At 34.2% G+C, this 24092-nt stretch overlaps 1 protein-coding gene across 1 annotated transcript in view; it reads left to right on the plus strand.

The window, feature by feature from the left end:
- The first annotated feature begins 20609 nt into the window (after positions 1-20609).
- LOC123527148 (uncharacterized) overlaps positions 20610-24092 on the plus strand; it is a 37160-nt gene continuing 33677 nt past the window's right edge. Inside the window, exon 1 of the mRNA XM_053523150.1 lies at positions 20610-20803. Coding sequence (XP_053379125.1) covers positions 20673-20803 — 131 coding nt within the window. The 5' untranslated portion in view covers positions 20610-20672. The remainder of the gene's footprint in view (positions 20804-24092) is intronic.

Raw genomic sequence — 24092 nt, forward strand, 5'->3', positions numbered from 1 at the left:
GGGGTAAAATTTCCCCTTGTTTCCCTTTTCTTTTCCAATTAAAATTTTTCACCCCTCCCGGGCCTTTTCTCCCAAAAAAAAACTAGTTTTTTTATTCTTTTTCCATCCTGTTGCAAACCCCAGGGGGCCCCCAAATGAAAACCAATATCGAATAGCCGCTTATTTTAAATACCCGAAAAATTAAAATTTTTTTTTTTTTTATAAAACGCCCAAGCGTCTACAATCGGTCACGGGGTTTAAACGGTAAAATTCCCCAAAAGAAATTTTTAAAAACACAAAAGGACATTTTTAGAAAAATGCTTTAAATTTTCGGACGCGGTCGAAAAAATATTCGGTGCCTTTAAATTTCCTACTCGATTTTTTTTGATTTTTAAACTCGAATTTCGCAAATTTGCGACCTTTAAAATTTTCAAATCCCCCCCTTCCCCCCAAATTGGGGGGGGGGTTCAAATAAGGGCCCCTTGGGCCCCTTTTAGGGGCCATTTGGGCAAAAATAAAAGAAATACCCTTTTAAAAATTTTCATTTTTGGGGCCCCCTCATGGTGGGGGGGGCTTATAGTTTTGGTTTTTCCCCGGTTGGGAAAATTCCCGTGCGTCCGTCCCGGAGTTCGGGGAGGGGGCCTAGCTCAAAAAAGTATTTGAAAAAAAAATGATAAAAACCTTTGGGCATGGTCCTTTTAACCCCCAATGATATAAAACTGCGCCCCACCTTTTTTTCTTTGGGGTCCCCCCCCCTTTTTTCAGAGTTAGGCCCCCGGGAAATAGTAAAAAAATTGACTTTTTTTTACCTTGTGACACCCCCAGCTCAAAAAGTATTTGTATAGTTTAATAAAAACCCTTTTGCATGATCTTTTTTCATGATATGAACTTGCGCACCACCTATTTTTCATCTGGTCCCCCCCCCTTTTTTTTCAGAGTTATGGCCCCTAAAAATAGTCAAAAATAAAATTTTCACCTTTGAAAATGCCTAGTCAAAAAGTACAGTGCATTCCCCGGGGGAATGAATCCAATTTAACGTTTTTCCTTTTTACTATGCAAAGGGTTTTGGGGCCCCCGGGAAAGGCTTTCCTTCTTATTTCTAGGGTTACAAAGTTCGGTTTTACGAAAATGCAATTTTACGAAAAATGCGTCCTACAATGATTTTTATCCCCTTTAAAGCCTTTTTGGGCTCGACTATTCATAGAATAGTGAGCAAAGGGGACTCCCCCCATGCCCGGGGGTCCGCTCCGCTTGGCGTCCGCTTCCCGTTTTGGGGTTAAATTTTTTGTATTAACTTGTATTTCGGGAAACCACTTGTGGGAAGGGATTGAAACTTAACCACTTATTTACTGTGATAAACTAAATTTACATTGCACAGGTTCCAAAAACTCTGTTTTGCTGTTTTAAAAAATTTAAATGCCCCTTTTTTGCTTAAAATTTTTTTTGGGGTTTAAGGTTTTGTATGAAGGGGTACTCAGAAACCCACTTTTGGGAATGGATTGAAACTTCACACACTTTTTTAAATTTGATAAACTAAATTACATTGCACAGGTTAAATAACTCTTTTTTGTTTTTTTTACAAAATTATCCCCCTTTTTCGACTTAGAAATTTTTTGGTTTAAGGGTTTTTGAAATGTAAGCTGGTACTCGTCCCAAATAAGGGGAATGGTTTAAAACTTCCCCAAAATTGTTCACTGTCTGATCTACATGCCCAAAGCAGGTCCCAAAACTTTTTTTTTGCTTTTTAAAAAAATTACCCCCTTTTTTAAACATAGAAATTTTTTTGGTTAATTTTTGGGTATGAATTTGGGTATCTCATTTATCCATTTAAGGGGAAAAGGATTGAAACTTCAACACTAGTTCACGGCATGAGCTGATAACACTAGGGCGGGTTCCAAAACCCCAAAATTTCCTTTTTTACTAAATTATGCCCCTTTTTCGATTTTCCCTTATTCATTCAACGACAAGGCTTTTTAAATAGTGGGAGCGTTGCTGTCCTCCACGGGTCTTGTTTAATTTGTTTTATTTTGCGATTTTACAATACCTGTATGTCTAATTTTTTCAAAACCAAAAAAAAAGGGGCCGCCCCGTTTTGGGGGGAAAGTGTCACAATAAATTTACGGGGCGAAAAACAGAATTAAAGGGGTAAAATTTTGGAAATTTAAAATTCGAAACACTTCGCGTGTTAGTGGTTATTTTTTTTCTTCTCAAACTTCAGATCGGAGGAAAAATACACATTTTTCAGTCACTTTGTTTCAAAAATCTATAGGGTCTAAAAAAAAATCCTACTTTTAAAACAGATAAAAAATAAGTCCTGATTTTTCTGAAAAATTGTCATTTTATTTTTCCCAAAAACAATTCATAAAAGGGTAGCTAAATCGGTATAGGAAATTTGCTTTTTTTTGTTCTCATCCCAATAAATTTTCCCCCAAAAATTTTATGTAAATGAAAAAAAAGTGAAAAAAAACCCAAAAAAAACCTTTTTTTCCCATTTCAATTCAAAATAAAAAAAAAATTTTGTAGTAGACCAAGATGTACAAAAAAATTTGTAAAACTGTACATGTACCCCAATACGAAAAAAACATTTTTTAAAAAATCACGGGTTAACATGTGATATCAAATGTTTGTGTACCCGGAAATTTTCCTAGGCTGCACTCAAACGAAAATGCGTTATTACGAAAAAAAGGGCTCGGTCCCTTGGTTTTGTGGGAAAATTCGAAATTTGCCCCGAAATTTGTTTAGTTTCATGAAACCTTGCGGGATTTCTTAACAGGAAAATAACTTGGGCACCTAAAATTTTTTTCATCTGACCCCGCCCCCTTTTTCAGATTTAGGCCCCCTGAAATAGTAAAAAATTGAACTTTTTCACCTTGTGCCATCCAAAGCCCAAAAAAGTTTTGATATAAATTGATAAAACCCCCTTGCAGAGTTTTAAATTCAGGGAAATGAACGCCCCCTCCTATTTTTTCTTTTGGGGTCCGCCCCCTATTTTTAAGTTATGGCCCCAAAAATAGCCCAAAAATGTACATTTTCACCTTATGATGCACCTAGCTCAAAAAGTATTTAATATAAATGGTTGAAAATTTGCAAAAATAAATCTGATATAAATTTGAACACTTCAATTTTTTTGGGTTTGCCCCACCCCCCTTTTTTTAAAATTTTGGGCCCCAAAAAATAGAAAAAAAAGGGATTTTTTCCCCCAAATTATGTCCCTGGCCAAAAGTATTAGATGAAAAATTCGGGAAACCCTTGCTGGAGTCTTTATCATGATGTGCCCTTTGCCCCTTTGGATTCTTCTGGGAATTTTTTGCCTTATTACAGAGTTAGGGCCCTTAAAAATAGCCAAAAAGGGATTTTTTGTTTGTGATCTCTTAGCTCAGAAAGTTTGGCCTAAAATAAGGGAACCCTTTTTCCTAAAATTTTTGGGTTGAGGCTATACCCTCAAACTGAGACGGCAAACTTTTAAATTTTATTGCCCTTTTTTGTTACAAATAAAACCGGGGGGGGGGGGGGGGGCACCCCCTGTTTTCCAAACGACACATTCTTTTTAAATTTTTTAATTTAAAAAAAAAAGGAAATTTTTTTACCCTTTTTAAAATTTCATACTTTGTCCCGAAAGATCTAACACAAACCCTTAAAACCAGGTTTTTAAAAATGAGTTTTTATCCCCTAACCCATGACTTAGATTGAGAAACTTTTTAAAAATTTTCCCTTTTTTTAAAAAGGTTGAGCCCCCATTTCACAAACCCGGGTAAATGCTGCTGCATCTGACAGTTTTTGTTTTGACTGTTCCCTGAAAAAATGAGATTTTGTTACTGGCATTTTGTTTTGGGCTGGGTTTACAAAAATCAGGCATGGGGATAAATAGCTGCGGCTTAATATTTTTTTCAGCTTTTTTTTTTCTATGAATTTGAAAAAAAAATTTTTTACCCCAAGGGGAAAAAGTGTAATGTTAAAATTCCCTCATGAAAAAAATACTAAAGGGTTAAACTGAATTATTATCTAAATTTAATTGCTAAAACATAGTCTGAATTTGTCTGAAAATTTCCTTTTTGCTTTTTTCTAAATATTGTTTAAAAAATTCAAAAAAATTCAAAACCCGACATAAATTCCCCCAGAAAACTTTCAGAAAAAATTCAGAAAAATTCGGGACTTTAGTTCAAACACATTCAAAAAAATCGGGAAAATTTTTTCACCTTTCAGAGAATCTCTGATGTCAGTTCAGAAATAATCAGAAAGATGTTCTGAAATTTACAGAAATAATTATTATGAACCTAAACTATTAAGACTTGATCTTTCATGATTCCTTAGACATGTGTGAAGTTTGAAAGCATTTGGCTCTGTAGATTTAGAGAAATCTGCAGTTTTACACTATATAAGGATGATGGCCCTGCACTTTAGAACACTTCATGGTATCTGCTATCTCTTATTTATACTTCATTTTAACAAAACATTAAGTCACATTCCACTTGAAAATGAATCCAGATTAAAGCGGGTTTTCAAGGGGTTTTTCAAGTGAAAGTCATTTTCTCTCTTTCAGTGTCTACAATTTTCTTTTAATTTAGCAGCTTACTGTTATTTCATGAAGTTTTAAAACTGGGGGGGGGAAAGGGCTTTTGATCTAAAAAAATTTTGTTTTTATCTTTTCTGTTTTAGAAACAATACCTATTTTTGTGGTTTCTGTATTAAAGAGGTTAGCTCATATGTTTATGATAAGGATTATGAAGATGTTAGGAAATTTCAATTGTTTAGTCTACGTTTGCCTGCATCAGTCTGTTTTGTGTAATACTATTTAGAGCACATGCCTGGTTTTGCACCGTCTTTGGGTGAGGCAAAATTGATCTATAATTTGTTGATTTTTAGACAGAAATCATTCATCCTCCACACCTGATGAATGTGGAGAAGTTCCCATTTATATGTAGACAGTATGATTGATCTTACAAGCCTGCTTGTATAAGACAAAGTTTTCTTTACTAATAAGGGACAGCCAGAATGATTATTGTACGAAGCTGTCCTAAGGTTTGGGACGTTTGTATCTCAAAGGAAAATTACAAGATAATTTTTCTTGCCTGCTGTCAATGTCATTATGCAACATTTTCCAAAAATTGTAAATTATTTATGGGAATTTTTCCTTCATAAATATAGTATATGTAGCTGATTATCTTTTCCTCAAATAAGGATTATCTACTACTTGGACAGTTTCGTCTTTTCTTGCTTTAAGGTAGGCAAATAAGTGGAAGCTCAGTAGAGAAGAACTTACTTCCACCAGAGTTACATTTAATAGAACTGAACTGCTATTAAATAACATTTGCCCTGTTAAATTTCTGAAATGGACCGGTCATTTACTAAATTTGGGCAGTATCATTTATTATTCGAAGGGGTGCATGTTCACTGAAAATTTGCTGACTGAATAGCAAACAGTGCAGACCAAGATCAGCCTGCGCTTATGTGCAGGCTGGTCATCAAGGATATAGATTAGCAGGGGCCCACAGTAGCCCATGGCCCCTAGAGTTTGGGCCTGTTAAATTATTTTTTTTGACAGTCTGGGCCCCAAAATAAAAATAGCTAGTTTATATGCCTGGTCATCCATGCAGGCTTGACTTAATGGTCTGCACTGTTGCAATAAAGGCAGAATAACTTGCTGCCAGCAGTCGAAAGGTTACATAGAAATAAACTTCCGATTTGGGTTTTACTTTTTTAAAAATCACTTCTATAATGTATACAAAAAGGGCTGAATGAAAACCTTGACATGTAGTTTTTTTTGGGAGATTTTTTAAAATTTAAAAACATTCTTTTGGGCCATGTAAAGGGGAAGGGTTTTCATAAAGGGGGACATAATATTTCTCTAATTTAGTACAATCCCGATATTTACTGGTTAATTGTTTAAAATTTTAAACCACAAAATTGTTTTTTTTTTTGTACAAATATTTTCAGTTGATTCCCCAAAATATGTCTCGGGTTTAAAACCCTTTAAAACCCTTCCATTTGAAAATGTAAAACTTCGGTAAAAGGGGACAAACAAAAAAAAGTCCCCCCCCTTTAAAATTTTAAAACCCCCCCATAAAAAAATTACCCCCCTAAATTTTGGGGTTTTTTGCTGATGTTTATTATAAAAATGGGGGGGAGTTATCCCCTTTTTTGTGGTCACTTTATTTTTTTAAATTTTTGTTTATTATTTTCTGGTTTATGAGGAATTGGAGGCTGATGTCAAAAGGCCTTTAAACTTCATATCACTTCCCAGTCACTGCTTAAAGGGTGTTTATTAAAGCCAGCTTGGCGTGTTTTTTGTTCTTTTTAAAGAAGGTGTTTTGGTTCCCTAAAACATTTGCCCACCAGAAAGTAAAAATAAAAAAGGGGAAGGGTTTCTTAAAAGGGTTTTAATTTTTGGGTCCCTTTTGGGTACCCCCCCTTTAAAATTTGGGAATTTGTTTTGCCAACGGTTTGGGGACCTAATTTAAATTGTGATGATAGGCCCCAAAAAAAAAAATTTAGGTAAACAATTGTCCACATGGGGCCTTGGGCCACCTAATTTGTAAAGTAGTTTTAATCCTCTTTTAAGCACATTAAAAAACCTGTCTGAATTGAAAATTTGATTATGAAATATTAATAAAAGAATTATTTTGATTTATGAAACCCTTTCTAAAGGATTTAAAATAAAAAAACATGAAAAGCAACGTAATGACTTTTTTAGTTTTCAGTTTTATTCTGTTAAAAAATTTTTTAAAAAAACAATAAGGCCCATTACTTGGATTTTTAATCCTTACTAAAATTTATTATTATTTTTTTTAAATAAAATTTTAAAAATTTACCCCCCTTTTTAATGGGAAAATATTAAAAAAGTGAACTATTTCTTAAATTTCCAATGAAATTTTCAATTTTAAAAAAAATTCCCTTTTTGGCCCAGATACGGGAAATTTTCAACAATCTGAATAAAAATGGCATTTTTTTAAAAAGGGAGTTCAAAATTTCTTTTATTTCTAATCTACCCTTGGTAGGTAAGGGAGGAAAATGATAAAATTTAATAAACTTGCATTATTTTAATATTTTTTATCATGAAAACCCTTTTGATAAGAAAAATACAAAAATTTTTTTATAAAATCTTGATAAAGCCCCTTAAAAAAGGTGGGTTCATATGCTAAAAAAAACTTAAAAATACTCCCGCTGAAAAAAATAAGTAAAACACATTTTTTTTTTTTTTATTTATCAAAAAATTTAAACCACCTTTAAAAAAGGGAATTTTCAGGACATAAATCTTTTTTAAACCTAGGGCCCAAGAAACCTGTGGGTTAAAAATTTGTTTAATAACCATTTCAAACTGTCAAATTGTCTGAATTTATGTAAAATTTGCCCCTTTCCCGCCCAGGAAGAATTGAAATTTTAAAGGTAAAGCCCACAAACATTTTTGACAAGTGATGTCTGTTTTTCCCCCACCCAGAATTATAAATAACCCCTGAACTTCCCATTTGATTTAATTCTTTTCCCCACAATTTTTATAACAGTTTTTTAGCATAAGAATAAATTTGAAAAACCCTTGGCCTCTGTGTATGAAATTAAGCGTGACAGATTAAGATGTATGTGTATATAATTATGAAGATTATTTTGCCAGTATTTGAATGTTATAGGTTCACATTTTAAGGTATACTGCATGATACAAAGTTCCTAAAATTATGATTACCTCCCCCCTTTTTCTGTCCATTGTGAACAATAATACAAAATACATTTCAATCGCGATCCCCACGAAAAGCCCCAAGGGGCCGGGCCCTTTTTTTTGTAATATCGCATTTTCATTCGAGGCGAAAAAAGGGAAAATTTTACTTACAGCTCTTTAAATTATTTCCCCATTGTAACCCCTGATATTTAAAAAGGTTTTGTTTTCGGAGTACATGTTTACCCAATTTTATATGAAATTCTGGGTTTTTTTACAGATCTTTTTCGAATCTGAGCTCAGATGGTATTGGAATGTAAAAAGGTTGGGTTTTTTCTTTAATTTTTTTCAAATGTACATAAAAATATATACAGGGACATTATTGGCCCAGAACAAAAATCGCAGTTTTCTATACTGATTAAACTACCCTTCACAAAATTTTTTGGGAAAAATAAAAAGACAGTTTACAAGGATCAGGGCATAAATAATTTTTTTTTCTTCTTTATGCAGTGACTGTTTTAGGCGTAAAGTTTTCCCAAACAAGTGTGATTTTATGCCTTTCCGGGTCTGGGAGTTATAGGAAAAAAAATAATACTAACTTTGTCAAAAAAAGGGGGGTTTAAGGTTTGGGGTTTTGAATTTAATTTCTCGGTTTCTCCTTTAAAAACTGTTTAAACCCCGCTAATTGATATGACACTTTCCACTCTACGCGTTTTTTTAAAGCCCTTATGGAAGGGGTTTAAAACTTAGCGATAAGGTATTTTGAAAATCGCAAATAAAACCCAATTGAAAACAGGCTTAAAGGCAGACCCAATATATTTGTAGGGGGCGCGTTTTTGTTAAAAATTTAATTTTTTGTTAAAAACCCCGACTTTTTTAAAAAAAAAATAAGAAGGGAAAACAGCCGGGGGCCACAACACCTTTTCGGGGAAAACCCTATTTTTGTTAAATTTCGGGTTCGGTTTGCACCCTGAATGCACTGGGTTTTTACAGGTATATAATAGTAGGATGGTCATATTACAAGCAAGAAAGACCAATGAATAAAGAAGGGAGAGTTCTGATCTTTACAAAATTACCCATTTTAGTGCGTAGGTACACCCATTAAAACCTGTCTGCAAACTCTTAGGTCAGGGTTTTTTTGAAGGCGGTCTTATTGGGAAGTTTTACAACAGTTAAGGCATTGGGTTTTGCTACAAAAAATAAAAAAGAGGGGGTCTAATGTTTTTTGTGGCTGCTCCCTTGGACTTTCCAGTCTCCCAAAAGGGCCTTTTAAATATACCTAAAAGTACCATGACCATCTAACCCAATGGCACGACCAGTCCAGGGGACGATTCCAAGGGGACTGTTCATGTGATGGTTTTTTGCCAAAGACTGGTTGCACAATGATTTGCAGTTCCAAAGTGACCCAAGAGCAAAAAATTTTTTCTAAGTTCCAAATTAGTGTAAAGTACTTGTAAAGAAGTTACTTTTTAGAAAATTACTTTTAAATTAAAACAGTGTTTTATTTTCTGAAAGTTTTTAAATTAATGAACCTGATTTTGGTTGGGGAGTGATTCACTAATTACTGCTATTTATAAGTCATACAAAAACCCAGCAGAAAGCATTGATTTTCTTCTGTGGGCATGATTTTTTTAGTTTTTTTGTATTTTGTTTTAAAAAAAGATGTTTTTTTATTGCAATTGAAAGATAATTATTTATTTACAGACCCGTTGCCCGGTATAGAAGGGCTACCTCGGGAACGTTCTTCCCCCAAAAGAATCTTTGTCAGAAAAAAGCGGAAAAAAAACAACGTCATTTTTCTTCCTCGAGCGACTTGACAAATCAAACTTCCCCCGTCCATTCGCCAAGGCCCCCAGTGTAAATTGCTCAAATTGACATCAAAAGGTTTTTTAAACCCTTTTCCCCTTTCCTAAAGGCCACCCGTGTTAAGGAAACCCGTCTGTTAACTTTCCAAGTTTTTCTTTTTTTCAATTTAAACATGTTTTAAGTGGGCCCGCCTGAATTTTTAAGAAAACCAGTTTCTTCCTCTTTGGCTGGTTTATTCTCAAAATGTTTTTCTGTGTAGACATGGTTGGTATAATTTTGACTGGTGCTAAAGATTTTTAACATGGGGGTGGGGGGGGGCCTCCATGGTTAGGTTTTCTGACTTTAGTCACTTACCCCTCACCAAAGTTGGGTTTTAGCCTCTCTCAGGGCCCTTAAAAAACTTCCTGTGAGGAAGCCTTTCCCCTGGCTTGTGGAAGGTTTGGGGGTTCTACATAGTGCCCGCTTTTTATTTTAAATATATGTACAGAGGGGGACCTGGGAATTTTTCCCACGATTTAAGTGGAAAGTCGCCCAAAAGGGCCGATACCTGAAACGGGCAACGTTTAAAAAAAACAAAAAAAAAAAAATAAATTGTTTTGCTTTGTTAAAATTTTAAATCTTTGGTTTTGTCATTTTTGGGTTTTTTCCATAAAAATTTTGGGGGGGGGGGAATGAAAAAAATTTTTTTTAGAGAAAACTTTGGGGCCCAAAACTCAAAAATTTAAATTTTTATGATCATTATAAGGTTACTGCTATTTTTTTTGGGGGTTTTGTGCATGGATATGCAGGTGATCTTGGGTTTCACGGGTTTTCAAAGGCAGAAAACACTCACCCCAGGAGGCTAAAAGGGTTTTTTTTAAAAATACTCAGGGCCTTTTTTTTAAATAGAAAAACTTTATGGAAATAGAAAATTTTCAGATACATGATTTTGTTAAAATAATTCTGGAAGATCTAAGGGAAAAAAAATTTTGGTAATATCCCTTTTAAACTATTCACAAACTTTTACATGGATTACAAAATTTTTTTGGGTTAAACTTTTTTTTTGTTTAAACCTGGGAAAAGATAATATGAAGGTGGGGGTATATAAAAAAATAAAGAAAAAATTTAAAACCCAACCCTTAAAAAAGTTGATATATTCTTTTTGGCTGTGTTCTTCGCTTAAAAGTTTGTTACCCAAAAAACTGAGATTCCTTTTCATAAGTGACAACAGTGAAAAATAATTTTTGGTTATATTGGGAAAATGAAAAAATATTAAACTCTCCTGGGGCCAACCCAAAAGGGTTTAGGGTGACTTTTTCTTGGGGGATGGTCCGGGATCCATAAACCCATTTATTTTATCCCAAAATTGCCCACAATTTTAAAATAAAAAATCATCTTCTTTTAAACCCCGGTCAGAATTAAATTTCACCAAAAACTTGGTTTCGTAGCCTTTTGGGAAGGCCCTCCAAAAACTGGTCGGGAAAGATTCCCCCATGACTTAAAAGGGGCCCCCAAGCTAAGAAAGGGGAAAAAACTTTGAAAATTCCCTTTTGTTTTTCTTAAAAAATGCTTTAAAGAATTTTCAACAAACTTCCATATAGCTTTTTTGTAAAATCCTCTCTCAATTTTCTTAAATGGGTCGCTTTTACTGAAAAATTAAGGGGGGGGGGGGAGTAACAGACCAGTCCCCAGCTAAAAATTGGGAAAGGGAAAACCATTAAATGACTTTTTAGGGTCTGTTCTCATCAATAGCTTCAAGGACGCACAAAATGTGGTCTTTTTCTTTCTTGGGAAAGTCCCTTTTCAATTTTTTTCAAATTAGAAAAAAACCTTTAAAAAACTTTTTCTCCCTTAACCCCTTTAAGAATCGTGAAAAACTTTGGGCTGTGGGCCCTTGTTCAAAAGGGGTTTTGCTTGGGGTATTTTTTGGGACAGCCGGGTTGACAGAGAAATGAAAGACATTTTTAACAACTTTTTTTCTAGCGGAACCCCTTTAAGTTTTCCCCATCATCATCAAAATTGGTTTGTGGAAACCTAATAAAATTCCCCTCTCAGTTTTTTTTCAAAAAAGGGCCTGCTTGTTATTTAAGGGGTGCCCCCCCCCCATTATTTACCCGAAACCAAAAGGGTTTTAAAATCGGGGGCTATTAGTAAAGGGGGGGAGGTCCGTGTCCAATTTTTTTTTGGCCCCCCAAGGGGGGCTATTAGTTTCAAATGTCCGCCCCTTTTGTTCATTCGGGGGGGGCTTTACAACGTTAACTTTTTTTCATAAGACACTTCAAAACCCCGAACCACTGCACCCCGGACCTTTTAAAATTCCATGCTGAAGTACTTTTTTGAGTACACGACCCCCATTGCCCTTTTGGGGGCACCAGGGCAAAGGTCAAGGCCCCCCCGGTCAAAGGGCCCAAAGGGGCTGCCCGGGGCATTTTTCACCATTAGTGACAGCTCTTGTTACTTAAAACCCTCTGGTCAGAATAACACCAAATTTGGAATTTTGTGCATCCTGGTTTAGATTTCCCCTATCAAATTTGGTTTAAATGGGGGCATTTTTCCCCTTTTTTGGGGCTGAGAGCTAAAAATTGAAAAACCTTTTAAACAACTTCTTTCATTAAACGCCGAAGGATTTGTAACAGACTTTGGGCTGTTGCAACATTATAAGGGTTTTCCCAATTTTTTTTTAAAAAGGGGGCACTTTGCCCAAAATTTTAGGGGGCCCCTACAGCTAAAAAAAGAAAAAAATTTTTAAAAAACTTCTTCTCATGAATCACTTGATGGGTTTTTAATCATGACCCACTTATTATTAAAAAAGGGGAAAAGGGTAAAAAATTACAAATCAAAATTTTTTTTTTAATTTTAAAAAATAAATCTTTGCAGAGGCTGAAAAGTTCAGGGTTTTTTTTAAACAATACTACATACCTGATATTTTTTTAAATTTAACCCGTTTTTTTGGCAATTAAAAATGGTACCCAAATATTTCATCACAAAGGAAGGAAAAAGTGGGGGTGGAAATTTTGCCAAAGGGTTTAAAAAAAGATTTTTTATTTTTTTAAATTTAAAAATACAGCTAAAATGTGTTTTCTTTCATATTTTTTTCATACCCCCACGTTTCAAAAAGGAATTTGGCTATTTTTGGTCCCAAAATTATGAAAATTCATAATAAAAAAATCTAATTAAAGAGATTTTTTTGGGGGTTTTAAAAAAACTTTTTGAAAAAAAATCTGAACTGGAATCTTAGAGGGAATTTGGAAAGGGGGGGGGTTTTGGGCTACCCGAAAACAGGGCAGGAGGTCATTCCCAAAAGCAGAAGTTCAAATTTCCCCAAAGTCATTTTTAGGGCCCTTTTTTTTCTTTTATAAAAGAGGGTATCACAGTTCAAGAGGCCTCCTTTTTATATATTTCCCCAAAAAATGACAGTTACTACAAACTTTTCATTCCCCTTTTCCCCAAAAACCCAAAATATTTTCCCCAAAAGCAAAGGGCCCGGGCCCTTTTTCCCCCTTAGAAAAAAAAAACCCAAACCCGTAAAGGGAAATCAGTTCCCAAAGTTTAGGAGTTTTTTTCCCAAAAAGAATGGGATTCTCAGAAATGAATTTAAAGATTGGACTTTGAGAAAATTAATTAACAAGTTTAAAGCTGTTTTTATAAAAAAATTTTCCTTTTTCCCCCGGTTTTGTGGAAAAAATGTTGCATTCTTGCTAAGGGGCCCAAAAAAAAAATTTTTTGTTTTTGGGAACTGGGTCAAAAAAATTTTGGGAGGAGGTCGGAATTTTTTTTTTTTTTTGGGAAAATTTTTTTTTAAGGGGGACTTTTCGGGAAAATTTAAATTTTTTTTCAAAAAAAGATTACAAAAAAGGGGGATGCCTTTAGAGTTCCCGTAATATTTCCTAACCCTCACTGGGCCCGTTTTAAAGCATAAAAAGTGCAGTTTTCCCTCTTTTTTTCCCCCAAAAAAGTTGGAAAAAATATTCTCCCAAAGGGCCAAAAAAAAAATTTGGGGCCCGGGGCCAAAAAAATTTTGGTTTGGGCGGGATACCGGGAAAAAAAACAATTTTTTTTTTTACGCCCCAAAGACGGAAACATCTTCTTAAAGTCCCAAAATGCTGGGACAATAGTTGGCGGGGGGCCAAAAAATGAAAAATTTGTTTTTAAAAAACCCCGCAAAGGGGTGTTTTTGGGGTTTTCGAAAATTTGGGAAGGAAAAAAAGATTAAAATTGGGGAACTTGGGGTGGAATTTTCTTACTTCCAAACTGTTTTTTGGGGGATTTGTCAAAAAGGTTTAAAACGTTTTTTATTCAAAGAAAAAGACCTTTTTTTTCCTGACTTTTTTATCATTTTTTTCACCCAACCTGATCCGTGGGAAACAATTTTTTTAAAAAGGAGTTAGACTCAAATTTTAATCCAAAGTCAGAAGGGTTTAAAAAAATGGGGTTAAAATTTCTTTACAAAAAGAAAAATCAATTTAAACGTTTGTAATGGATTTTACTTTTATATTAACCTTTTTCAAATTTTTTTTTTTTAAAATTTTAAATTTTACAATTGAGTTTAAACAGGGAGTAGTTAGTTTTTAGGGTCGACTTTTCGAAGAAAAGTGAAAACTAATTTCATCCCTCCCGGCGCGGTTGGGCGGCATACCCTTGGTTTTTAAAGGTTTTTTTGGGTAAAGTCAAAAATCTCTGTTAAATATCAAAGCTTCTGACTTGAAAAATTAAAAAAGGGATTTACTACAAAGTCTACCCAGGGGAAAAAAATCCCCCTAAATCTGGGTTTGGGAAATTTTTACAGAGTTTTTTGCCCCTTTTTAACTTAGATTTTTTTGGGGGTTTAAAATTTTTTATAAAGTCAAATATCTCGTTTCTTTCAAAACAAATTGGGCTTGAAACTTAAAAAAAACTTATTTACCATCAAAATTTTACACCAAAGAAACAAACCCCCCAACTCTGATTTTAATTTTGGGCAGAATTATGCCCCTTTTTTAAATTAGGTTTTTTGTTAAAATTTTTGATTTAAAATCAAATATCTCTGTTACTTTTAAAGCTTTTGACTTGAAATTTAAAAACTTATTTACCCTCAAAGGGGCTTTCACCAGGAGAAAAAATCCCCCTTAAATTTATTTGAATTTTTTACAGAATTTTTTTGCCCCTTTTTTTACTTTGAATTTTTTTTTGAAATTTTTGATGGGAAATCCAAAAATCTTGTTACTACTAAAGTATTGACTTTAAATCAAAAAGTTATTTAAATATCAAAAATTACACCAGGAGACATGTTTCCCCTAACTCTGATATGAATTTTGCAGAATTTTGCCCCCCTTTTTTAAATTAGAAAAATTTTTTTTTTTTTTTTATAAAATCAAATATCGGTTACTATAAAAGTTTTGACTTTAAAATCCAAAAAAAGTTTTATTTTCCAAAGTCTACTTTGGAGAAAACAATTCCCATAACTCTGATTTGAATTTTGACAGAATTTGTCCCTTTTTAAATTGGTTTTTTTTTAAAAGGCAATGCTCTAATTCGAGTCCCCCCCCCTGAGAAAAAACCGAGCCCCCACTGGGCCCTTTCCCGGCAGCTCCCCCTTTTTTTTTGGGGAACCCCCGTATTTTAAATTTAATTTCCCGCTTTTTAAAAGAAACGCCCTTGTTTGTTTATCTGATGTTTTGGGGGGGGGGAGAAAAAAGTTTTTGATTTCAAAGGGAAAAAAGAAACTCCAGGGTTTTTTTGGGGGTTGGGACCAATTTTTGGAATTTGGTCAGAGGCTTTAAAAGGGAATGTTTTTTTCAATGTAGCCTGTTGCTTCTTTGACCATGACTGATACAATTTCAAGGGTAAACTTCAAAAGAAAAAACTGAAAACAAAAAAAAAAGCTATGGGTTTTTTTTTGGGGAAAAAAATGAAAGTATTTTTTTGTTGAAAATTTCGAAAATTGTAAGATAACGGGATTAATTTAAAATTTTAAAAGTTTTATATTTTTAGCAAAGGGAGTTTAGATTATATCCTGTACACAGCTCTCCGCCATTATCGAATCGGGACAGTAAAACGGGAAATTTGGGAAAAGGGGGGATTTCGCCCCGCATATCAAGGGGAATTGGGCCGGGGGCCCCCCAAGGGGAGACTTCCCCCCTCAACCCCGTTACTGTAAGTGGGTACAGTGGGTTTATTGAAAAAATTTTTTGAATTTTTTGGTTTCGCAATTTAAAAGCCGTCAAATTTTTTTTAATAATGTGGAAAAAGAAGCCTCATCATGGGGCAGCCACCTTCTTCACATTAAGAATTTAATTTTTGGGATGTCAGGGAAGTTTTTTATCCCAAAACAATGTAATCAAAATCTGTAAATTAACCAATTGGGCATTCTGGGCCCCTTTGATTTTTTTAAAACTAAATCTAATACATAACAAAAATTTTGTAGAAAAATTATTTTTGGGGAAAAATTCTTCAAATTGCTTATCTTTTTAAATTTTTTTAAATTTGTTTTTTTTTTTGAAAAATACAGTTTTTTGCAAGTTCATGAAAAAAAAAACTTGCCAAACATAGCAATAGTGTGTCATACATTAGGATCTTACAGGGTTTTTTTGCAGCAGATTGCCTAGGAATATTTTTCCAGGTGCTCTGTTGCAATTTTAAGTTGGAAAATTGCCATATTTGATGACCTCAGCAATTGGTACAGCCATTTTTACACATCTGAAAAAGCAACTTTCCCCTAAAAAAATTAAATGCTAAAAAATTTATTTTAAAAAACCCCGCAGTTTTTAATGTTCTCTATAATTTTTCCCCCCAGCTTGTGGGTTTGATTTCTCCTTTCTGAAATGTTTAACATAAAAAGTAAAAAGTTTTCTATGAACCCCTCAAAAATTATTTTAAAAAATCCCAAAGAAAAACCCAAACTTTGGATTTACTTTACCATTCATGGAAGGGGTTTAAGTTTATGGTTTCACATGTTTTTAGGGCAATGAAAAAATTGGGGGCCTGGGGTTTTTTTAGAAACATTTTTTCCTTTAATGCTTTTAATGGGGCATATTTCGTGCTGCTTAATTAAAAAGGGAGGTTAAAAAAAAAGGGGATTTTATTTTTTCAGTCGTTTTTATCCAGTATGTTTTAAAGAAAAAAAAAAACTGGAAAAAAACCCCTTTTTAAAAGTTGGGAAAAGCTAAAAATGACAGCAAAATAATTTTTAAAATGGCATCAAAATTTAATTTCCCTTTAAATTTTTTTACTGTTGTTTTTTTTTTTTCCCCCCAAGGGAAAGGCCCTATTTGTTTTAAAATGTCCTCCCTTTTGTTTTCTTGTTTTTTTAGTTCCCTTCATCACAACGTTAAATTTTGCATGGGAAGGGCCCTTTTTCGTGAACCACTGCCCCCTTTTTGGCCTTCAAACTTCACCTGCTTTATAGTACTTTTGAGTACAGACCCCTATTGACTTTGGGTCCCCCCAGGCAAAAGGGCAAGGTCACCCGGGTTAAGGTCAAGGGAGGGGGGGGGGCAATTTTTCACCATTTAAGTGACAGCTCTTGTTTTTACTTTTTCTCTAACATTTTGATAGAGAAGAAGCTAAAATGCAATGGTAAATGGAGATTTTCTGGGAACAGAAGCTCTTTAGAACAGCAAAAAGAAACAGCAATTTTTTTCCAGTTTTTAAAAAATTTGATATATAATAGACAAACCCGTCTAGACTATTAACCCCTTTTGTTAGGGGAAAAAAATTTTTCCTGGTGTTTTAGGAAGAAACCCTTTTTAAAATTACTTTTTATGCCCTTTTTTGGGGTTTTATTGCTGGAATATGCTAGAACTACATGGCTGTTCAAAGTGTTTCACATGCTTTTGGCTTTGTTTGTAATCTGCTAGAAGATTATCTGAATGGCTATTTGATCTATTGGTACATATGTTTTCTGACAGATTAGCTGTCTGATAAATCAGGTACCTGCAATTGGTAGTGTTACTGAAAGAGTAGGATTTTTTTAGCTGAAAACTGGTCTACAAAATAGGTTGGTCAACCAGCTGATTAATAATGGTTTTATTGTTTAAAAAAACAATAAAAAAAATAAAAGTTCAAGTCTGTTTTGCTGATGAAGTGTACTGATATAATTATGTTTTGCTTACAAAAAAGGATTTTTCTGGCTTTTAAAAATCTTTTAGGAAATCTCTTGGTTAAGAAGTTATTTGATTTAAGGTTACGAGTTCTACCTGATTTTAAAAACTGGAAGGAATGGCGTTACATCATTTTACCCGATAATGTAGAATAAAGTCTGGACTCAGTATTTCTAAGTATATTCTGAAATTTAGAAAAATCAAGTTAAATTCTACATTTTAGAAACAATTTTGGTCTGAAATGTGCAGAACTACCTTAATTGGTACTATCTGTGTGTTAGACATATGAAAAAATAGTTAAATTTTTTAAATTTTCAACATCAGTCTGAGTTATAATTTATTTAAGGTAAATTGCTGTAATGCATGACAATTGCAGAATTACACATTCTTCATTATATGCAGGTTTTTTTTTTACAAAAATCCATATATGCATTGAGTTACAGATCAGATGAATACTGACTTACATAACAAGAGTACCAGGTGTCCTTACCATACGGAAATTGCCAAGTGTCATTAGTAATTGTTTCTTGTAGGACTTATGAAAATCTTAACCTCTCTTATTCTGTTGTGCCTATTGTGCAAAATTTTAAGTGGTTTAGAAACTTTCAAAATCTTTCTTTCATAGACCCACTGAAATAATTGTTTTCAGAACAGAACTGATGCACATCTTATGATTTTTATATTCTATAGCTGTTATATTAATATTGCTAATGTGTGCTGAACACCCATTAATCGAGCAATTACCTCCCCTGATCTATTCTTAAAAAGTTTCCAATGTGTGGCGTAGCAGTTAGGCCTACATGTAAATGCATGGTTTTGTAATAAACAAGGATAATTATGGGATGGGGGTAGGGGAGGGGCGGGGGAGCATTTAATTCTTGATAGAATGTTTAACCCTTAGCCTGCTGGCGGCAAGTGATTCTGCCTTTGCGACCAGTGCAGACCAAGATCAGCCTGCACATCCGTGCAGTCTGATCATGGTCTGCACTGTTCGCTATTCAGTCAGTAATTTTTCAGTGAACACCCCTTTGAATAATAAGTGGTATGGCCCAAATTTAATGATGGACCGGTCCATTTTAGATATTTAGCAGGGTATAAGGGTTAATGATATTGGGGGATCGTGACTAAAACAGTTTTTGTGCATGTTTTATCGGATTACTTCATACCAAAACTTTTACATAAAATTTAAAAAAAAATCATACATACTTTATGTCTTGCCATTTTGTTCCATTTTATTTGAATTTAAACACTACCTTTATAGAAATTTATAACCTTTCGCTTAATGATTAATACTCATAGTGAAACACATATTTTTGGTCTAGTTAAAAATGAATAGTACGTCTGTCATTTACTTAGTTTAATGTCATTTTTATGATTTGAGGTTGGAAGTTCAAGCCCTGACTGGATTCATTTCTAGTACATTCTTATACAACACCAGTGCAAGTTCAAGCCCTGACTGGATTCATTTCTAGTACATTCTTATACAACACCAGTGGAAGTTCAAGCCCTGACTGGATTCATTTCTAGTACATTCTTATACAACACCAATGGAAGTTCAAGCCCTGACTGGATTCATTTCTAGTACATTCTTATACAACACCAGTGGAAGTTCAAGCCCTGACTGGATTCATTTCTAGTACATTCTTATACAACACCAGTGGAAGTTCAAGCCCTGACTGGATTCATTTCTAGTACATTCTTATACAACACCAGTGGAAGTTCAAGCCCTGACTGTATTCATTTCTAGTGCATTCTTATATAACAACACCAGTTTATCAGTCATTTTTTCCCCCTACACTGTGTTCTGTAGAAAGTGTCCGAAGAACCCAACCGTTTAATGATTAGGCCACACACAAAATCTACTTAAGTATTTATCAGCTTTCTCTTGATAATGTCATATTTGATTCAGTTTTGTTTTAAATACCAGACTACATTAGTAATTGTGATTATGTAACTATATCCTTTCATGTTTCTTGAAAATAGGCTGAAAGAAAATCTGTTAGTTTCAGTGCATTTTTCTCACTTTTTCCTTAATAATTAAGTCAAAAGCTTAAGGCAGAATTTCATGTGTAAGAACATACACATTTTCATGTGTATGAACATGTGCATACACATGAAATTCCTTTTTTTATTGCAGCGGTGGTCTGGGTTAGATTTCAGAATGGGCGTCATTGAGAAGATCATTTAACTATCTTTTTTTATGAAAAGAAAATTTTTAAGGATCAGGAAATTAATGCTATCTTAAGAATGCTTTGATACTAGTCTGACAGACTATATGTTACGGAAATACATAAGACGTTTTTACTAATTTTTACATTGAAAATTGTTTATAATGCTAAAATCTTTTAATCTTTATTTTGTACCAAATCTGATATGTACTTAAAGACACAGCCTATATATGAGCCGCACCGTGAGAAAACCAACATAGTGCGTTTGCGACCAGCATGGATCCAGACCAGCCTGCACATCTGAGCAGTCTTTGTTTTTGTTTTGGGTTTAACGCCGTTTTAAACAGTATTTCAGTCATGTAACGGCGGGCATTTAAAACCTAACCAGTGTTCCTGGGTTCTGTACCAGTACAACCTGTTCTCCGCAAGTAACTGCCAACTTCCCCACATGAATATCAGAGGTGGAGGCCTAATGATTTAAAGACACAATGTCGTTTATCAAATAGTCACGGAGAACATAGCCCCCCCCGAGGATCGAACTCGTGACCCCGCGATCCGTAGACCAACGCTCTTACCTACTGAGCTAAGCGGGCGGGCTTCTGAGCAGTCTGGTCAGGATCCATGCTGTTCGCTTTCAAAGCCTATTGCAATTAGAGAAACCATTAGCGAACAGCATGGATCCTGACCAGACTGCGCGGATGGGGTTTGGGATGTGTGGGCATGTGACACCTATGTGCTTAGGTGTGATTTCTTGAAATTGAAATCATACTACAGCAAGAATCGTATAATTTATCAATTTCATTTCCTCCCACTTAATCACATAGTGCCACATGTGGATGCTCAGGCTGGTCTGGATCCATGCTGGTCGCAAACATACTATGTTGGTTTTATCATGGTGTGGCTCATATACAATACTGTAATACTTACTGAAAATAGTACTAATTTATCAATTTAATTATAATTATACTTGAGGTAATGTATAAGTTTTTGCCAAAAACTTTCGTAGTGCATTTATGAATGGGAATATCAGGACATTTAATCATAAAAATTATGACAGAAGTGTGTTCAGGTATAAAAACAAAATGTTATGTTCTATTTTTTCAGAGTGAGGTAAAAGTGTATGATGACATTGACACCACAGATGGCAGGTAAATAAATATTGCACTTAAGAGGTAAATTTTGAGGGTAACCAGAATGCCACTTTATACTATAGACATTGCTGACTGAAGAATGCTGTACTAGACCACAGATATTCAATTTTTAGCTCGACTTATCAATGAAAAAGTAGAGCTGTTGCACTCGCCCTGGCGTTAGTGTTGCTGTCGCTGCCACATTTGGTTTAAGTTTTTGATAAAGTATAATATCTCTGTTACTATCAAAGCTATTGACTTGAAACATAAAGTAGTTATTTATTATGAAAGGCTACACCAGGAGAAACAATCCCCATAACTCTGATTGAATTTTGACAGAGTTTTGCCCCTTTTTAACTTAGAATTGTTTGGTTAAAGTTTTGTAAAGTTTTTATTGGCAAAGCTCTAATTCAGAGTCAAGCACTGAGAAAAGTTGAGCATGCTGTCTTACAGACAGCTCTTGTTGTTGTTTTAGTTAGGTTTAATACTAGACCAAAACTACAGGTCATGTGGTGACTTTCAAGCTTTCCATGATGAAGACTGAAGACCCCAAATGCCACTCTGAGCACTATTTTAGGCACTGGCGGGCATTTGGGTAGAACCGCCTACTTTCCTTAAGCCAGCTGGATGGCTTCCTTTTATGAAAAAAATTCTACATGACAAGCAAGGTTTTGAGCCCAAAGCGGTGAGAGGCAAGCAAACTATAAACTTCTTTGCCACTGAGGTTCCTACAGGTGTTCAAAACTTAACGTTGCCACAATATACTAAAAATAGTAAATCTGTCATGAGTTTCCACATTAATACCAAAGATAATCTAATAATAATAATAACTCAGAGCCGTCACAGAATACCACATAATACCAAAGATATACTGAAAATGATAATTCTATCATGAGAATGCCACATTATCTACCGGTATCTATCTTCCAATGTTGTCTAACCCTTTAGAGGGACATAGATACTTTCCTGTGTGTCAAGTCACAAAGAATTTGTTAGTGATTTAAAAGAAAGACTTACAGGAAAAGAAAGACTTACAGGAAAGATATTCTAAAAATAACACTGCCAAGAGAATGTCACATTACATGAAAGATATTCTAAAAATAACACTGCCAAGAGAATGTCACATTACATGAAAGATATTCTAAAGATAATAACTGTTTTGAGAATGCCACATTACACAAAAGATTTTCTAAAAATTATAACACTGCCATGAGAATGTTACATTACATGAAAGATATGCTAAAAATAATATCGCTGCCATGAGAATGCCACATTACACAAAAGATATTCTAAAAATAATAACACTGCCATGATAATGTCACATTACATGAAAGATATTCTAAAAATAATAATGCTGCCATGAGAATGCCACATTATACCAGAGATATTCTCATGAATATGTCACAATTGATGTCAGAGATATTCTAAAATTAATGCTTCTATGAGAATGCTAAATTATGCCATATATTATAAGGTTATTACGCTGCTACCAGATTGTAACACTATATTCTAAAGTATACCATTGATGTACTAAAACTGACACTTCCTCTAGGATGCCACATGACACTACAAAATTTAATATTCCAAAGTTAATTAGGCTGCATTTAGATTTGGAAAATATAAACTTTTTTTTTTTCAAAAGTGATGATTTTGCATTTTGTTTACCAGTATATATAGTGAGTGGCAGTGGGGAAAATATTTCCCAAGACTTAGTGCTGTATGAATCAGATGCTCTAATTTTAATAGGACAAAATAACAAGATTTTTGACAGTCAAATTATAATAAAAAGTATGGACCTTTTTGCCATGTAGGGAACTTCCAATTTTTTAGGGAGTACATTAAAACTTTAAAAATGAATTTCATAAATTGTGACTTAAACCTAACATGCTGGACACGATTATTCTGCCTTTGCGACCAGTGTAGATCATAATCAGCCTGCACATCTGTGCCATGTGTTGGCCATTCAGTCAGTATCTTTTTGGTAAGCACCCCTTTTAGCAGTTAATGGTACTGTTCAAATTGAAAGATGGACAAGTTCATTTTAGAAATTAAGCAGGGTAAGGGGTAAAAATTGTATCTGGAAACTACATGTTCAACTGGACTATGGTTTTGACTACAAGATGTATTCATGCAAGATAAAAACAGGTTATAAAGTTATTAGCATAAGCAGGTCTCTAATACCACAAACTGGCATGCAGATTATTTATGGTGTACAAGGTGGCACATAATTTGATACCCTTATCAATCTTTCTGTAATTAAGAAGTTCCCATATATGACATGGAGATAATAAGCAAGTGTCATGAGATAGGGAAAAATGACAAATTACAGTGTTCACTACATTGATATGTTTACTGTATTACATGTTAGGCTAAACAAAATGGTTAGGTTCTCAGTCTATTGTTTGGGTGTTACAAATATTAAAAAAAGTCTATCAAATATTATTTAAAGTTTAACCTGAGACTGGCATTAAAATTTCAAAAGAGGAAATTTTTTCCCAACAAATGAAGAGTTTTCTCTTCTCCTCACTATTAATATTTTCAAATTCTGTCGGCTTGTCCAATAGTATGAATATACTGACAGTATAACTTGAGATTGGGAATGAAATTTCAAAAGAGGAAATTTTCCCAAAGAAAGGAAGAGTTTTCTGTTCATCTCACTATTAATTTTTTTCAAATTCTGACAGCTTGTCCAATAGGCAATACATCGATATCTGAAAAGTCTTAATTGCATAAATAATCTTCACACAGAAGAGGTGTAAGAAACTAATAATTGTATAAGAGTAATTTCATACTGAATATTGGAGGATATAATGTAATGCGTACCATATTTATTGCAGATTTTGTAATGTGATAGTAATGAGCCATGCCATGAGAAAACCAACATTGTGCATTTGCGACCAGCATGGATCCAGATCAGCCTGCACATCCATGCAGTCTGGTCAGGATCCATGCTGTTTGCTAACCGTTTCTCTAATTGCAACAGGCTTTGAAAGCGGATGCGCAGGCTGGTCTGGATCCATGCTGGTCGCAAACGCACCATGTTGGTTTTCTCATGGCGCAGCTCATTTAATGCAGATTTTGTAATGTGATAGTAATTATCTAGTTGTAAGGTATTGCTCCATTTATGGGAAGATAAAGTTTTTTAGGTTAGCAATGATACCGATCCAAATATACTGATTCAAGTACAATAAGGTAGAAAAGTACCCGGTATTATACCCAAAGTATGAAATTAAGTTTTGCCTGTGATTCTGAAATTAATAAGATTATGACTGAAAAAGAGATCTCAGATGTAATTGCTATGTAAGTA

Source organism: Mercenaria mercenaria, chromosome 14 (genome assembly GCF_021730395.1).
Source record: "Mercenaria mercenaria strain notata chromosome 14, MADL_Memer_1, whole genome shotgun sequence".
Lineage (NCBI taxonomy): Eukaryota > Metazoa > Mollusca > Bivalvia > Venerida > Veneridae > Mercenaria > Mercenaria mercenaria.